The following is a 17,921-nucleotide window of genomic DNA, read 5'->3' on the forward strand; positions in this document are numbered from 1 at the left end:
TTTGCATTAAAAAGTAATAATGTTACATAAAATATTCCTAATTTTATGAGAAAATATTGCAATATTACAGAAACAGAAAGAATATGAGAAATTGTTCCCAATTATATAAGAAAAAAGTTGACACATTGTGAGAAAAATACTTTTTTAGTTCATTTATTTGTTTTGAATATTTTGTTTGTGATTGATTTTTAATCTTCACTATTTACTTCAAGTTATTGCAGTATGTCTGTTAGGAAGTGGTGGAGTGGATCCCAAGGATGCAGAGACGTGTTGTGTACAATTGTTCTTCCTTTTATTTAGGAGGAAGCACAAAGTAGCAAAACAAAGGCGATGGTGGTAAACACAACAAAACACACCATGTAAAAAAACTACTAAGAGAGATAACACACAAAACTAAAAGCGCTAGACAAGGCTAGGAAAAATACTTCATGAAAGAAGTTAATATAAGGACAAAGTACAAACTAAAAGCGCTAGACAAGGCTAGGAAAAATACTTCATGAAAGAAGTTAATATAAGGACAAAGTACAAACTAAAAGCGCTAGACAAGGCTAGGAAAAATACAGGCAAACCTTAGATGAATGGCACACGACGAACTAGTGAGTTCTCTGGCAAGATCAACAGGTTTGCAAGCAATGACAAAGTTCCGGCGCTCACAGCCCGTCAGCAGCCAGGTTAAATAGGCTGCTTCTAATCTAAGTCAGGTGTGTGCTGCTGCCTTGCGCCAGCTGCACTCCATACTGTGGACGAGAGAGAGAGTGAACATGGTGTGCAGACAACAACAGAACTGAGCAAGGACATTTCAGATTACCACAATGTCTCTAAATACATATTTATTTATTTTTTTAAATACATTTTGGCCAAAGGGGGCACATTTGAATTTTTTACACACAGGTGACAGAAAAATGCCTCCCTGTTTAGGACCACCCTTTCTAGATATATACAGATGTGTATTTACAACATTAATAATATATACATACTATGCAAATATAAAAAAGCTTGTTGTGAAAAATGAGTTGGAGTTTCACAAGAAAACAGTCACAATTTCACAAGTAAATCTTAGAAATTTGGCATTTTTATAATAAAAGTCGTAGTTTTACTCAACGCAGGTCAAAATTTTACAAGAAAAACTGAACATTTGTGCAATGTTACGATAAAAGTTGGAATTTTACTCAATAGCAGTCACAATTTTACAAGAAAAGCTCAACATTTTGGCAATTTTATGAAAACAGTCGTAATTTCACTCGACAAAAGTCACAATTTAATGAGAAAATTGTAACATTTTGACAATATTATAATAATAATCAGAATTTTACTTGGCAAAATTATGACAAAAGTCATGATTTTATTCAAAAAATTTCACTATTTGACAAGAACAACCAAAGAATTGGCAATATTGTGATACATTTTGCATTAAAAAGTAATCATTTTACATGAAAAAGTCTTAATTTTACGAGAAAATATTGCAATATTACAAAAACAGAAAGAAAATGAGAAATTGTTCCCTATTTTATAAGAAAAAAGTCGACACATTGTGAGAAAAAGATGGATTTTAATGTATTTATTTATTTTTGAATTGTTTTGTTTGTAATTGATTTTTAATCTTCATTATTTACTTCAAGTTATTGCAGTATGTCCCTATATACATATATATTTGTAATTTTTTTAATAAATTTTGGCCAAAGGAGGCGCATTTCAATTTCTTACACACACTTGTGCAGGGGGGAGCACTTTTAAAAGCGACACACAGTCAATTTGAAAAATCCCTCCTTTTTGGGACCACCCTCATTTTGATAGATTTCACCACCACAAATGACACATTCTCCTAGATGCAATGGTTTTCTTTATTGGGACCATGATTTATGTCCTAACTTGTTCACACCTCCTCATATGGAAGCTTCTTTTCCTTCTTGATGTCTCAAGAAGGGTAGAAACACACACACACACACACACACACACACACACACACACACATTGAGGAAGCTGATTTTCACATGTATTGACCAATTTCTCCACTTTATTACATGTGGCTTTTTCAGAGTGGTTACGTTTTGAGAAAGAGGACAGAGGTGCAGGCAGAGTTCACGCATCCACACGAGTCCCAATTAACAGGTGAGGACTTCTTTTATGGTTCCCCGTAAAAGCCCAGCATCCTCAGTTCAGACCTCTGACAACGACTATTTGGATCAGTTGATTAAAAAGTCATGCCCTCCTTTTGGACCTGTGTGGCCGCTCCTCCGCACAGTTTTGCTTAAAGGCACTTTGGGGAAAGTTGAGGTTTCACTGGGTGCAAACAGCATCAAAATAGGTGAAAACATAACCTTTATTATCTGAGAGTTCACCATCAAGAGTTGTTGGGCAAGTTATAAATGTATATTGTTTGTACCACTCACTGACATTTGAAATGTCAATATTAGTCGGGTAAATGACACCTCAGTGAGTGTATGGCACACTCATTACATGTATCGATAATGTGTTAGCGTTTCATAATGATTAAAAAGGTCACTACATTTGACTTGCAATTACAATTCTTAGTTTGGGGCACAATGGGGTCTAAAATGTCAAAAACGCTTTAATACGTGCACCACATTCAAGCAATCAATCCTTTTGTCATTGTCATAATAATAACATCAGTTATACATGTCAATAAATCTGTGTTAGAGCATAGCACAGACGCATATAAGTGCAGAGATATGCACGTCACTGTCCACACATTCGACAATAACAGTACCGTATTTTCTGGACCATAGGGTGCACCGGATTATAAGGCGCATTAAAAGGGTCATATTATTATGATTTTTTTTCTAAATGTAAAATACTTCCTTGGGGTCTACATAACATGTAATGGTGGTTCTTTGGTCAAAATGTTGCATAGATGATGTTTTACACATCATCTTCAAGTCGCTTTCTGACTGTCGCGTTTTGTAGGCGGTCTTATTTACGTGGCTCACCTTCGACAGTGTCTTCATCTTTGTTGTAGCGGTGTAGCGTGCAAGGACGGGAGTGGAAGAAGTGTCAAAAGATGGCGCTAACTGTTTTAATGACATTCGGACTTTACTTCAATCAATAACGGAGCAGCATCTCCTCATCCGTGGCTCACTAGGGCAACAACAAGGCCGGGAAAATGTGTCCCATGAAAAACCGTCTGACCGGAACTCTCTAATAATAACTAAAGTTCCTTGGGTGAATAATGTAAACTCACTACACCGGTAGTTTTTAGCGCCTCCATATAAGTTAGAACTTTACACTACTTTATATTAGAAATGGCAACAGCGGAGGATGAATGTCCCATAACTAGAGATATCCGATAATATCGGACGATGAATGCTTTTAAATGTGATATCGAAAATTATCGGTATCGGTTTCAAGAAGTAAAATGTATGACTTTTTAAAACGCCGCTGTGTACACGGACGTAGGGAGAAGTACAGAGCGCCAATAAACCTTAAAGGCACTGCCTTTGCGTGCCGGCTCAATCACATAATATCTACGGCTTTTCACACACACAAGTGAATGCCAATCATACTTGGTCAACAGCCATACAGGTCACACCGAGGGTGGCCGTATAAACAACTTTAACACTGTTACAAATATGCGCCACACTGTGAGCCCACACCAAACAAGAATGACAAACACATTTCGGGAGAACATCCGCACCGTAACACAACATAAACACAACAGAACAAATACCCAGAACCCTTTGCAGCACTAACTCTTCCGGGATGCTACAATATACACCTCCCCCCAACCCCGCCCACCTCAACCTCCTCATGCTCTCTCAGGGAGAGTATGTCCCAAATTCCAAGCTGTTGTTTTGAGGCATGTTAAAAAAAATAATGCACTTTGTGACTTCAATAATAAATATAGTAGTGCCATGTTGGCATTTTTTTCCATAACTTGAGTTGATTTATTTTGGAAAACCTTTTTACATTGTTTAATTAATGCATCCAGCGGGGCATCACAACAAAATGAGGCATAATAATGTGTTAATTCCACGACTGTATATATCGGTATTGGTTGTTATCGGAATCCGTAATTAAGAGTTGGACAATATCGGAATATCGGATATCGGCAAAAAAGCCATTATCGGACATCTCTACTTGCGAGTGTTGATGACACAGCTTTGCAACAGTTGATATTCTAGTTTCAAGCATGTTTTACTCAATATAGGTCATGAAATCTCAGCAACAAGCTGTAATATCTTACTGAGATCATTTAGGACCAAAACCCTTAAAACAAGTAAAACACTAACATAAAATCTGCTTAGTGAGAATAATGACCTTATCAGACAGAAAATAAGCAAATATCACCCTTATTTGATATATTTAATTTTACATAGATTTCAGTTTTTGCAGTGTGGAGCTAACTGTTTTAATGACATTCGGACTTTACTTCAATCAATAACGGAGCAGCATCTCCTCATCTGTGGCTCACTAGTGCAACAACGAGGCTGGAAATGTGTCCCATGAAAAAACGTCCGACCGGAACTCTCTAATAACTAAAGTTCCTTGGGTGAATAATATAAACTCACTACACCGGTATGTTTTAGTGCTTCCATGTAAGTAAGAACTTTACACTACTTTATATTAGAAATGGCAACAGCGGAGGATGAATGTCACATAACAAGAAGATAGAGAAAAAGAAGAAGCTTATCGACTACAGTGGCGGATGTGCGCAAATTTTCATGACTTATGCAGATCTCAAATACACATCAGCAGGTACCAGAAGATAAGAAAAGTTGACTTTGCATAATATTGTGAAACAAGACACCAGATAATATGTCTGCTAATGGGTGCCATTTTGCGGTCCTTATACACACACCATATATCTGACTACGGTAGCCGTAATGGGCCGACAATCCATCAAGTGGTGCGGCTTCAAAGTCGTACTAAAACATTTTGATAGATTTTTGAGCGCCGTGTGTAATGTTCTTCATTGTCAATCCATCCATCCATCCATCTTCTTCCGCTTATCCGAGGTCGGGTCGCGGGGGCAGCAGCTTAAGCAGGGAAGCCCAGACTTCCCTCTCCCCAGCCACTTCGTCCAGCTCCTCCCGGGGGATCCCGAGGCGTTCCCAGGCCAGCCGGGAGAGATAGTCTTCCCAGCGTGTCCTGGGTCTTCCCCGTGGCCTCCTACCGGTCGGACGTGCCCGAAACACCTCCCTAGGGAGGCGTTCGGGTGGCATCCTGACCAGATGCCCGAACCACCTCATCTGGCTCCTCTCGATGTGGAGGAGCAGCGGCTTTACTTTGAGCTCCCTCCGAATGACAGAGCTTCTCACCCTATCTCTAAGGGAGAGCCCCGCCACTCGGCGGAGGAAACTCATTTCGGCCGCTTGTACCCGTGATCTTGTCCTTTCGGTCATGACCCAAAGCTCTTGACCATAGGTGAGGATGGGAACGTAGATCGACCGGTAAATCGAGAGCTTTGCCTTCCGGCTCAGCTCCTTCTTCACCACAACGGATCGATACAGCGTCCGCATTACTGAAGACGCCGCACCGATCCGCCTGTCGATCTCACGATCAACTCTTCCCCCACTCGTGAACAAGACTCCGAGGTACTTGAACTCCTCCACTTGGGGCAAGATCTCCTCCCCAACCCGGAGATGGCACTCCACCCTTTTCCGGGAGAGAACCATGGACTCGGACTTGGAGGTGCTGATTCCCATCCCAGTCGCTTCACACTCGGCTGCGAACCGATCCAGTGAGAGCTGAAGATCTTGGCCGGAGGAAGCCATCAGGACCACATCATCTGCAAATAGCAGTGACCTAATCCTGCAGCCACCAAACCGGATCCCCTCAACGCCCTGACTGCGCCTAGAAATTCTGTCCATAAAGGTTATGAACAGAATCGGTGACAAAGGGCAGCCTTGGCGGAGTCCAACCCTCACTGGAAACGTGTCCGACTTACTGCCGGCAATGCGGACCAAGCACTGACACTGATCATACAGGGAGCGAACTGCCACAATAAGACAGTCCGTTACCCCATACTCTCTGAGCACTCCCCACAGGACTTCCCGGGGTACACGGTCGAATGCCTTCTCCAAGTCCACAAAGCACATGTAGACTGGTTGGGCAAACTCCCATGCACCCTCAAGGACCCTGCCGAGAGTATAGAGCTGGTCCACAGTTCCACGACCAGGACGAAAACCACACTGTTCCTCCTGAATCCGAGGTTCGACTATCCGGCGTAGCCTCCTCTCCAGTACACCTGAATAGACCTTACCGGGAAGGCTGAGGAGTGTGATCCCACGATAGTTGGAACACACCCTCCGGTTCCCCTTCTTAAAGAGAGGAACCACCACCCCGGTCTGCCAATCCAGAGGTACCGCCCCCGATGTCCACGCGATGTTGCAGAGTCTTGTCAACCAAGACAGCCCCACAACATCCAGAGCCTTAAGGAACTCCGGGCGGATCTCATCCACCCCCGGGGCCTTGCCACCGAGGAGCTTTTTAACTACCTCGGCAACCTCAGCCCCAGAAATAGGAGAGCCCACCACAGATTCCCCAGGCCCTGCTTCCTTATAGGAAGACGTGCTGGTAGGATTGAGGAGGTCTTCGAAGTATTCCCTCCACCGATCCACAACATCCGCAGTCGAGGTCAGCAGAGCACCATCCCCACCATACACGGTGTTGACACTGCACTGCTTCCCCTTCCTGAGGCGGCGGATGGTGGTCCAGAATTGCTTCGAAGCCGTCCGGAAGTCTTTTTCCATGGCCTCCCCGAACTCCTCCCATGTCCGAGTTTTTGCCTCCGCGACCGCTGAAGCCGCACACCGCTTGGCCTGTCGGTACCTGTCTGCTGCCTCAGGAGTCCCATGAGTCATTGTCAATGGAACATCTAAAGTTTTGGTGTTGTTTACTTGAGTCATGTTGCAGTCTACACGTATCTCTTATGTGTGACTGCCATCTACTGGTCACACTTATCATTACACCATGTACCAAATAAAATTGCTTCGAGGTCGGACGTTTTTTCACGGGACGCATTTCCAGCGGATGAGGAGATGCTGCTCCGTTGTTGATTGAAGTTAAGTCTGAATGTCATTAAAACAGTTAGCTCCATCTTTTGACACTTCTTCCACTCCCGTCCTTGCACGCTACACCGCGACAACAAAGATAAGATAACGGGGAGAAGACGCTGTCGAAGGTAAATAAGAGCGCCCACAAAACGGCGCATGCTGAAGCGACTGTCAGAAAGCGACTGGAAGATGATGTGTAAAACATCATCTGTGCAACATTTTGACCAAAGAACCACCATTACATGTTATGTAGACCACAAGGAAGTCTTTTACATTTAGAAAGAAATATATATGTATATGACTCCTTTAATGAACCTTATAATCCGGTGCGCCTTATATATGAAAAAGGTCGAAACTAGACCATTCATCAGCAGTGCGCCTTATAATCCGGTGCGCCCTATGCTCTGGAAAATACGGTACAACAATCAATCTAGGTGTCAGAATAATTGTATCTAAGTTATCACTTTGTGTTTCAATGAGTTCCCGGCGAGCAGACAAAAGCTGTCTTTGATCTTACCCAGCAAAAGGCTTGTTAAACTCCACTGTGTAGGATGGGAAGCGACATGAAGGTGTCGGTTTCTTTGATCTATTGTAATCCACAGGAAGATTTTGTCTTGACTGGAGATCTACAAAGCGGAGAGGAAGCAGGACCTGACCCCCCTCCAGGCACCTTTTCTTTTAAGTGTTTTGTAACCAAAGGCGACGGCTGTTTACGACCCCCCTTCCTTTAGAAACAGCCGTTGCCACGTAATCAGGGAAAGTCCAAATAAAATAGGAGGCGTGAGACCTTTCGTCAGAGCGTGGTGGAAGACTGTACAAAGAGTACAGCCCAGACGTTTCTCCTCAATGAGCTAAATTGAATTCTGTTCTCTGTTTAATTCCTTGCTTCTTGTCTGTTTATTAGATGTCTCCAGTGTTTGAACCGGACACTTGGCATCTAGATATCTGGTCAGGACACGCCTCACTCTTTTGCCTTCACCTTCATTGTCCAATCTTGCAGTCCTGCTTGTGCTTGGAGGCTGAAAATGTCATGAAGCGGCTCCTTCTTGGCTTCACGGTAGTTATTGAGTACCAAACTAGACGTTGACATACATGGCGGACAATAACTGATACAGTCTGCTTTGCCTGTCTAAATGCATTCGTCGTTTTTTCCGTAGTCTTCCCTGGTCAGCCAGGTAATACAAAGCACACGCTACCCTTTTTTTTTAATCACATCCACGGGAGTCCGCATTCTCGTTGTTTCTCCTTTGACAAATGGACAAAATATTTTGCTAAGTAGAATCACAGCTGACCGGGACATTGGAAAGTTCTCTTGCCGTTTCTCTGACACAACACACTTTTTGACAAACATATCCCACCAGGCTGCCGTTCTTCCGGGCCTTATCCAAAACTCAACATTGCTATGTTGCCGTCTGAGAAGTGTTGTATCCCAAATAGCTGCAGATTCCTTCTCTTAAGGTTTTAAAGTGTGATTTCCACAAGCGTCTGTACATGTAGAAGAAGGAGAAACACGGGCATGTCTGGATGATTCGCCTCCATCTTTCTAGTGGTTACCCTTGAGTGGAAACCGGTTGTTATGAAGCTGGCTGTGGCGTGTTCTTTCTGATGTCACTTCTTCTCCGAACTCAGTTTATAAACGATTAATGAGTCCATACAGAGCTAAGAGCCGGAGATTCAAGAAATAAACGGTGCAGTTCCCGATTTATAAAATTACCCAAGGAGAGGGAACCTTAAACGGTGGTTTAGTGTGGCTGATACAGGGCTTAGGCTAAATAATTATTAAAGTGTCAAACTCAAGGCCCCGCAAAAGCCTGGAAATAATATGGGTTAATAAAATGCTTAATCTTTTTGAAACGACGTGGTCGCATAGTGATGCGGGTGTGCTTCGGACACAGCTTGCAGGTAGGAAAATGATTTATTTTAAATATAAATCATATGGTGAATAACAAAAAGACATGCACGTAGCACAAAAGGCAAAACAAAAGGACTAGCGTGGGAGCTAGCAGGGAAAAATAGCATAGTATGAAATCTAAGTAGTCGTTATCAGTTGTATGGGAACAAACTAGGAAGCCGAACCGAGTGAGGCCAAAGCAAAGACTAAATAGCCCTCTGATTAGTGCCCGGCCAACAGGTGCGCGTCCCGAACACTAACCAGAGGCAGGTGAAAGTAATCAGTTGACATGGCAACTGAACACAAACAAAATCAAGGTGCTGAAAACATGTGACTCAAACATAAACAAACTATGATCCGGGCAGCGGATCGTAACACTTTTCTTACTAAATATATTTGTTCCTTCCCTTTTGACATTAAAAAGCATGTACTACATGCAATTGCATATATTGTAAAATTCCATATCATCAACATCAAAATATTATATTGTCATGTATTCCAAAAATATTTTTTGTTAAAATAAAGATAAATACTGTACTTAAATATCTACTTGACTTATGATGTCAAAAGAAATGATCAATCAATTTGTAGACTGTAAAATTGACAATACATTTTACGGTTAAATTCCGCTGACTGGGTTTTTTACCGAATATCAACTTTGGTACTGTTTTTTTACCATATACGGTAAGACACTAAAACATAAAAAAACAAATGTTTTTTTTGTTATTTTCTGTTAGTTTAAGACTCCAATAGTTCCTGTTTTTGTGCACCCTTGTTTGTTTTAGTTTCCATGGCGACCTATTAGTTTCACCTGCCTCTGGTGTTCGGGACACGCACTTGCTCTAATCAAGAGACCAATATTTAAGCCTGCCTTTGCCAGTCAGTCGGCCTGGCGTCATTGTTCGATTCATGCCGTGTCCACGTAAGTCCTGTTAATTTCATGCCACAGTTTCGTGTTTGTTCCAAGCCATAGTTTATGCTGTGTGTTTCGTGCCACAGTTTTGTGTTTGTTCCAAGCCATAGTTTATGCTGTTTGTTTCGTGCCACAGTTTTGTGTTTGTTCCAAGCCATAGTTTATGCTGTTTGTTTCGTGCCACAGTTTTGTGTTTGTTCCACGCCATAGTTTATGCTGTTTGTTTCGTGCCACAGTCTCGTGTTTGTTCCATGCCATAGTCGATGTTTGTTTACCTCATGCCCTGCGAAGATTTCTTGAGAAGATTAAAATCATCTCCTACCTCACGCTGTCGTCCGGAGTTGTCCGTTCTGCATTCCCGGGAGAACGACCCCCAGTGAGCCGCAAAACCCCCTCGTGACAAATTTTACCGCTAAAAACAGTGATAGTGCTTCTCCATTCCACTCCATTTATTCAATTTGTTTATATGCTGTAAAAAAAACAAACACTGCTTTTACTGTAAAATTCGGGTGCCAGTTTTTGAAGTAGAATTTAAATATTTTTTTTGCAGCTTATGTAAAAAAATATATTGTTAATGTACAATATATATATACATGTATATTCATATATAACTCATTGTTAAACGCGGCCCTCTGAGGGGAACCATAACTGCCTTGTGGCCCTCAAAGAAAACGAGTTTGACACCCCTGATTTAGACTTAGACTTCCTTTTATTGTCATTCAAATTGGAACTTTGCAGTACAGATAAGAACGGAATTTTGTTGCATTAGCTCATGGTAGTGCAGAATAAAAGAGCAATAAGGTGCAGATATAAATAAATAGATTACTGTACAGATAAATATATTGCACTGTTGCATATGCATCCACGTTTATGGATGTATGTTATATTGTCTTTATATAAGGAGTTATAATACAGACAGGGCCTAAATGTGTCCAAAGTGGTTTGTGTCTGTCAAGTGGGCAGAATAAGGAGTGCAATCCACTTTGCGTCTCTGTCTTCATTAATATGCAGAATATAAGATGATCATCAAAACGTCTACAATACTGGGAGGACAACATACAAATATGTTAAACAGCACACGCAATGTGATTCATCAACACTCATCACCATTTTGGGAGGTCTATTTTGCCTTCTGTTTAGCATGTGTGAAAAGGACTGCAAAGACAGACGGTAGACAGAGAATCCTCCGCCCTACGTGTGTGGGTCAACACATTTGGACTCACTGAAATAAAGAAAAATACTAGACATGCTGTATCGTCTATTCAGCAACGTCCTTTTAGGATTTTATTGATGACTAAAACACATTCAATTGATGCGTTTTGGTGTCTGTTGGCGTTTTTTTTTTTTATGTTGTTAGTTCGTTTATTTAGTTAACACGGTGGAAGAGGGGTGAGTGCGTCTGCCTCCCAATGCGAAGGTCCTGGGTTCGATCATGCGCTTGGGATCTTTCTGTGTGGAGTTTGCATGTTCTCCCCGTGACTGCGTGGGTTCCCTCCAGGTACTCCGGTTTACTCCCACCTCCAAAGACATGCACCTGGGGATAGGCCCCTCCCACCTCCAAAGACATGCACCTGGGGATAGGCCCCTCCCACCTCCAAAGACATGCACCTGGGGATAGGTTGATTGGCAACACTAAATTGGCGAATGTGAGTGTGAATGTTGTCTGTCTATCTGTGTTGGCCCTGCGATGAGGTGGCGACTTGTCCAGGGTGTACCCCGCCTTCCGCCCGAATGCAGCCGAGAACGGGATAAGCGGTAGAAAATGGATGGATGGATGGATTACTATAATATATCCCCTCCAAGAAAAGACGTTTTTCATTGTGCTTTTCTCATCATTCCAGATAATATGTCTGCTAATCAGTGCCATTTTGCGGTCGTTATATACACACACACACCTTAGTAATACTTAGTAAGTCTTTTTTTTTTGTCCTGTTCAGCTTCTCAGGCAGATCATATAGTTGATGTAGATGTTCGTATCGGCTGTTCAGATTTACTTTTTACAAAAGAGAAGTGTAGGATACTTCTCTTGTTGCCTTACGTCAGGTTCAAACACTGATGACATCTAATAAACAGACAAAGAAGCAAGGAATTAAACAGAAACAGAATTCAATTTGGCTCAATTGAGGAGAAACGTCTGGGCTGTACTCTTTGTACTCCCACCACGCTCTAACGAAAGATTGTACGCCTCCTCTTTTATTCGGACTTTCCCTGATTACATGTCAACAGATGTTTCTAAAGGAAGGGGGGTTGTAAACAGCCGCTGCCTTTGGTCACAAAACAGTTCAAAGAAAAGGTGCCTGGAGGGTAGTCAGGTCCTGCTTCCTCTCCGCTTTGTAGATCTCGGGTGAAGATAAAATCTTTCTGTGGATTACAATACATCAAAGAAACCGACACCTTCATGTCGCTTCCCATCTTACACAGTGGAGTTTTACAAGCCTTTTGCTGGGTAAGATCAAAGACAGCTTTTGTCTGCTCACCGGGAACTCATTGAAACACAAAGTTTTGTGATAACTTAGGTACAATTATTCTGACACCTTATTTGTATTTGACTTTATTGAATGTATTTATATTATCATTTGGGGCAGAGGGGGTAATTGTGGGGACAAGAAGGGGAATAAGACAGAGAGACAAAAACAACAGCAAACACAACAATAACAACAACAACAATAGAGCAACATCAGCAAATACGATATGTACAAATATGATGGTAAAAGTGATAGCAAAATAAATAATAATACAGAAATGACAATAAGCATTATTACTTTACAAATGGAGCAATACAAATACCAATAGAAATAGCGCTATTGATAATGAATAATACCAATAATTGACCTCTATTATCAACAATACAGTTGTTCAAATGCAACAATACATATACGTAATGATAACTAGAGATACAAAAGAATGCAGACAAATGGAGGGGAAGAAAGAGAAGCAACCTATATTAACCTTGTAGATTGTTATAGTAACAATAGGTTAAGCTTTGTAATACTCTTGACTACGGTAGCCGCAATGGGCCGGCAATCCATTAAGCGGTGCGGCTTCAAAGTCGTACTTAAACATTTTGACAGATTTTTGAGCGCCGTGTGTAATGTTCTTCATTTTCAATGGAACATTTCAAGTTGTGGTGTTGTTTACTGGCGTCATATTAAACTATGGGCTTTCTAACAATTGGTAAGGTTTGTGTCGTGTTTGTCCTCAAACAATAACATCCATCCATCCATCCATTTTCTACCGCTTGTCCCTTTCGGGGTAGCGGGGGGTGCTGGAGCCTATCTCAGCTGCATTCGGGCGGTAGGCGGGGTACACCCTGGACAAGTCGCCACCTCATCACAGGGCCAACACAGATAACATACGACCCCCGGCTTAATCACCAATAACCATTTTTGAAGCTTTTCAGATGGAATTCTTTCCCATTCTTGCTTGATGTACAGCTTAAGTTGTTCAACAGTCCGGGGTCTCCGTTGTGCTATTTTAGGCTTCAAAATGCACCGCACATTTTCAATGGGAGACAGGTCAGGACTACAGCCAGGCCAGTCTAGTACCCGCACTCTTTTACTATGAAGCCACACTGTTGTAACACGTGCAGAATGTGACTTGGCATTGTTTTTCTGAAATAAGCAGGGGCGTCCATGAAAAAGACATTGCTTGGATGGCAACAAATGTTGCTCCAAAACCTGTATGTACCTTTCAGCATTAATGGTGCCTTCACAGATGTGTAAGTTACCCATGCCTTGGGCACTAATACACCCCCATACCATCACAGATGCTGGCTTTTCAACTTTGCGCCTAGAACAATCCGGATGGTTCTTTTCCTCTTTGGTCCAGAGGACACGACGTCCACAGTTTCCAAAAGCAATTTGAAATGTGGACTCGTCAGACCACAGAACACTTTTCCACTTTGCATCAGTCCATCTTAGATGAACTCGGGCCCAGCAAAGCCGGCGGCGTTTCTGGGTGTTGCTGATAAATGGCTTTGGTTGTGCATAGTAGAGTTTTAACTTGCACTTACAGATAACATACTAAAAGAAAAAAGAATGTTTCCCCCAGCTTTTTCCATTTTGTTAGAATAATTGTTTCTAAATGATCACAAAAACTTTGTATTACATTGTGTTCCTGACAAGAAGACAAAAGGCTGTCTTTGAAACCTACCGAGAGTAAGACTCGTAAAACTCCACTGTGTGTGTGTGGGGTGGGGGGAGCAAGATGAAGGTGTTCCTGTTTTCTCTCATGTATGGTAACCAACAGAAAGATGTTGTTCTGGCCCAAGGACTTCAGAGCGGAGAGATGACAGGATCTGCCCAATTTCCAGACGACCTCTTTTTGAAGTATTTTACGAACTCTTTTTGACCTGACCTTTCCTGTGAATTGTTTACAACCTTTTCTGTGAACTTTTTTGCGACCTTTGTCCTTTGGAAACAAAGGTGGCCATGTGGTCGGGGATGGTCCAAAATAAAAGGAGGCGGCATGCAATCTTTTGGCAGAGCATGCAAAGACAAAGAGGTTGCAGGTCGACGGCGTCTCTCCTCAATTGAGTCCAAATTGAATTCTGTCTCTGTTTGATTCTTTGCTTCTTGTCTTGTTTCATAGATGTCATCAGTGTTTGAACCTGACACATTTTCAATCCTTTTTTAAAAATGCTCCGGGGGGGCGAGCCGCGGGTTAATCACCTGTAATAACCCTCCTTCAACCGAAAGAAACCTTACCTATTAATGTGCTGCAGGTCTCTGGCGGCTCCTACCAAGCCAACGACGAGCAGCTACACCAACCCAGCCTACTTCATCTTTGAGGGTGTGTCGGTGGTCCGGGGAATAGAGGAGGCGCTCCCTCTGCAGCGAAGGGAACCGCAGGTCATCTGGGCTGGAAACGAGGCCTTGCAGCTCCCAAAAGTCTCAGGAAGGCACGGCTTCAACGCCCGGCCCTGTCGCCGGTCAGACTTCACGGAAATTGAAATCCCGGCCGTCCTCCCTCATCACGCTCCGGCCAGTCCGCTTCAGACACCTCAAGCCAACTCGTCCTACGAACTTTTCCCTGTCAAAAAGCCCTCCCCTATATCCCCGCCCTCCAGTAAAGGTATCCCCCTGTGCCAAGACCAGGTGTCCCAGCCTAAGTACCACGCCAAAAAACTACCCCACGACTCCATTCTGCCGGAGAAGAACCTGAGGAACCTGTACATGAACCAGTCGGCCATCATCCGTCAAAAAGCCAAAAGGAATCTTCCAGAGAGGAAAACGAAAGCCCCGCCGGTTTTCTCCTTCACCCCGGCTCCTTTGGGACACTGCCAGGTGCCCTCTGCTTGGGGGGCCGAGCAGCAGCCCCTCGGCCCCACAGGGGACAACTCCCTGACCGCTTTGCAGATTGCCAAGTCGCTCAGTGAGGTCGACTTCTTTCCTGCAAAGCAAAGCGCTCCATCCTTTCACAGCCAGAGGCCAGGCTACAGAAATGGACCTACCTTGCACACAGAGAGGGGTCACAGTTGGGAGAAAGAGGTACGACCCTGCATGCGTACTTAGGATTTGATTTCTTTTAGAAGGCATGACTCTGTTTATGTTTTGCAAAACAGGTTTCAGTCCTCCAAGGTGCTCCTGAGACGGTCTGTGAGCTCCTCAGTGCCTTGGGTCTGCAGAAGTACACTCTGGGACTCAGCCTTAATGGCTGGGATGATCTGGATTATTTCAGGTAAGACTTCTGCTTCTCTTCACAACACTTAAAATCTAACTCCATCGCCAAAATCCAGAATGATTACAATAACGCCACTCTTCTACAAAGCTTGCTGCGGTACTGTTTAGACTGCTAAATGTGGGTCTGGATTGTGTTAGTTCGGATGTTGATAGCTAAGTCAGCTACTTCAATCGTGTAGAAGAAGATCAAGACGCTAATTCTTGCCCAATTTGAATCTTAGAGCTTTCATGTTCTTCCATATGCATTTCTGTTGTACAAAACCCAAAACCAGTGAAGTTGTCACGTTGTGTAATCCGTAAATAAAAACAGAATACAATGATTTGCAAATCCTTTTCAACTTATATTCAATTGAATAGACTGCAAAGACAAGATACTTAACGTTCGAACTGAGAAACTACTTTTTTTTGTGCAAATAATCATTACGTTAGAATTTAATGTTGCAAAAAAGTTGTCAGAGGGGCATTTTTACCACTGTGTTACATGGCCTTTCCTTTTAACAACACTCAGTAAACGTTTGGAAACTGAGGAGACACATTTTTGAAGCTTTTCAGGTGGAATTCTTTCTCATTCTTGCTTGATGTACAGCTTAAGTTGTTCAACAGTCCGGGGTCTCCCTTGTGGTGTTTTAGGCTTCATAATGCGCCACACATTTTCAATGGGAGACAGGTCTGGACTACAGGCAGGCCAGTCTAGTACCCGCCATTGGCGTTGTTAGGCCTATTTTAGGGGGGCTCAAGCCCCCCTAAAATATTCTTAAGCCCCCCTAAATAATTTGGTGTTTTTTTGTTTTTTTTTACAAATAAATGCCGACATATTCATTATAAAGTGGCCCATATATGAGTTTAAATAAATAATCATATAACCTGTTATTATTCACTCAGTTTCCCCTCACTTGGTAGCGTAAGGTAGAGAGCCCCTTTAGTGCGTCGGTATCCAATCCATTCCACTTGTTCATATAGAAAATGCCCACATCACTCAAATTCCAGCCCGCATTTTCTCTGCGACCTTGCTTGCGGTCCTGCAGGTGTACGAAGCACATTATCTTCCTTTACAATGAGTGAAGCTGCACAAAACCTTGTGTGTGCAATTGTAAATCATTTATTTTTTAAGTTTTGTGTTTCTTGTAGAATCTATATAAAGTAATATACATAAGCCTATTGTTAAAATAATGAAAAAAACATCATTAAATATATTTGTTTTATTGTATTGTTACATTAATAGCTGTTTTATTATTATAGGATGGCTTGTTAAACATTTAATAGGATTTTCAGAGGAAGGAAAAACCAAGACATTTAATATAAAATGTAAAATGAATAAATACATAAAAAGAAAAAGAAAATATATGGTTAAAAGCCATCGTCCCGGGGAGCATTTCATTTCGTGCCGTGCATTTTTTAAAAATAATAATAATAACAATGAATAATTTCTAAGTCTTTGTTAGCCGTTTGTGAAGTTTTGTGCTCGTGCGTAACATTCGCTTGCATCCTGTGCATCTCCTGGGGGCAAAGCCCCCCCTGTCCTTAAAAGCTAGTGACGCCCCTGGTACCCGCACTCTTTTACTATGAAGCCACGCTGTTGTAACACGTGCAGAATGTGACTTGGCATTGTTTTGCTGAAATAAGCAGGGATGGCAACATATGTTGCTCCAAAACTTGTATGTACCTTTCAGCATTAATGGTGCCTTCACAGATGTGTAAGTTACCCATGTCTTGGGCACTAATACACCCCCATACCATCACAGATGCTGGCTTTTCAACTTTTGCGCCGAGAACAGTCCGGATGGTTCTTTTCCTCTTTGGTCCGGAGGACACGACGTCCACAGTTTCCAAAAACAATTCGAAATGTGGACTCGTCAGACCACAGAACACTTTTCCACTTTGTATCAGTCCATCTTAGATGAGCTCAGGCCCAGCGAAGCCGGCGGCGTTTCTGGGTGTTGTTGATAAATGGCTTTCCTTTTGCATAGTAGAGTTTTAACTTGCACTTACAGATGTAGCGACCAACTGTAGTTGATGACAGTGGTTTTTTTAAGTGTTTCTGAGCCAATGTGGTGATATCCTTTACACACTGATGTCGCTTTTTGATGCAGTACTGCCTGAGGGATCGAAAGTCACGGGCTTGCCGCTTACGTGCAGTGATTTCTCCACATTCTCTGAACCTTTTGATGATATTACGGACCGTAGATGGTGAAATCCTCTGAATTCCTTGCAATAGCTGGTTGAGAAATGTTGTTCTTAAACTGTTGGACAAATCGCTCACGCATTTGTTGACAAAGTGGTGACCTTCGCCCCATCCTTGTTTGTGAATGACTGAGCATTTCATGGAAGCTGTTTTTACACCCAATCATGGCACCCACCTGTTCCCAATTAGCCCATTCACCTGTGGGATGTTCCAAATAAGTGTTTGATGAGCACTCCTCAAC

At 42.5% G+C, this 17,921-nt stretch overlaps 1 protein-coding gene across 1 annotated transcript in view; it reads left to right on the top strand.

Annotated features, from left to right (window-relative positions):
* The window catches only part of inppl1b (inositol polyphosphate phosphatase-like 1b), a 148,134-nt gene that overhangs the window by 123,753 nt on the left and 6,460 nt on the right, over positions 1 to 17,921 (top strand). The window contains exons 25-27 of the mRNA XM_061930597.2: positions 2,037 to 2,109; positions 14,541 to 15,306; positions 15,381 to 15,496. Coding sequence (XP_061786581.1) covers positions 2,037 to 2,109; positions 14,541 to 15,306; positions 15,381 to 15,496 — 955 coding nt within the window. The remainder of the gene's footprint in view (positions 1 to 2,036; positions 2,110 to 14,540; positions 15,307 to 15,380; positions 15,497 to 17,921) is intronic.

The sequence above is a fragment of the Nerophis lumbriciformis genome, linkage group LG36 (genome assembly GCF_033978685.3).
Source record: "Nerophis lumbriciformis linkage group LG36, RoL_Nlum_v2.1, whole genome shotgun sequence".
NCBI lineage: Eukaryota > Metazoa > Chordata > Actinopteri > Syngnathiformes > Syngnathidae > Nerophis > Nerophis lumbriciformis.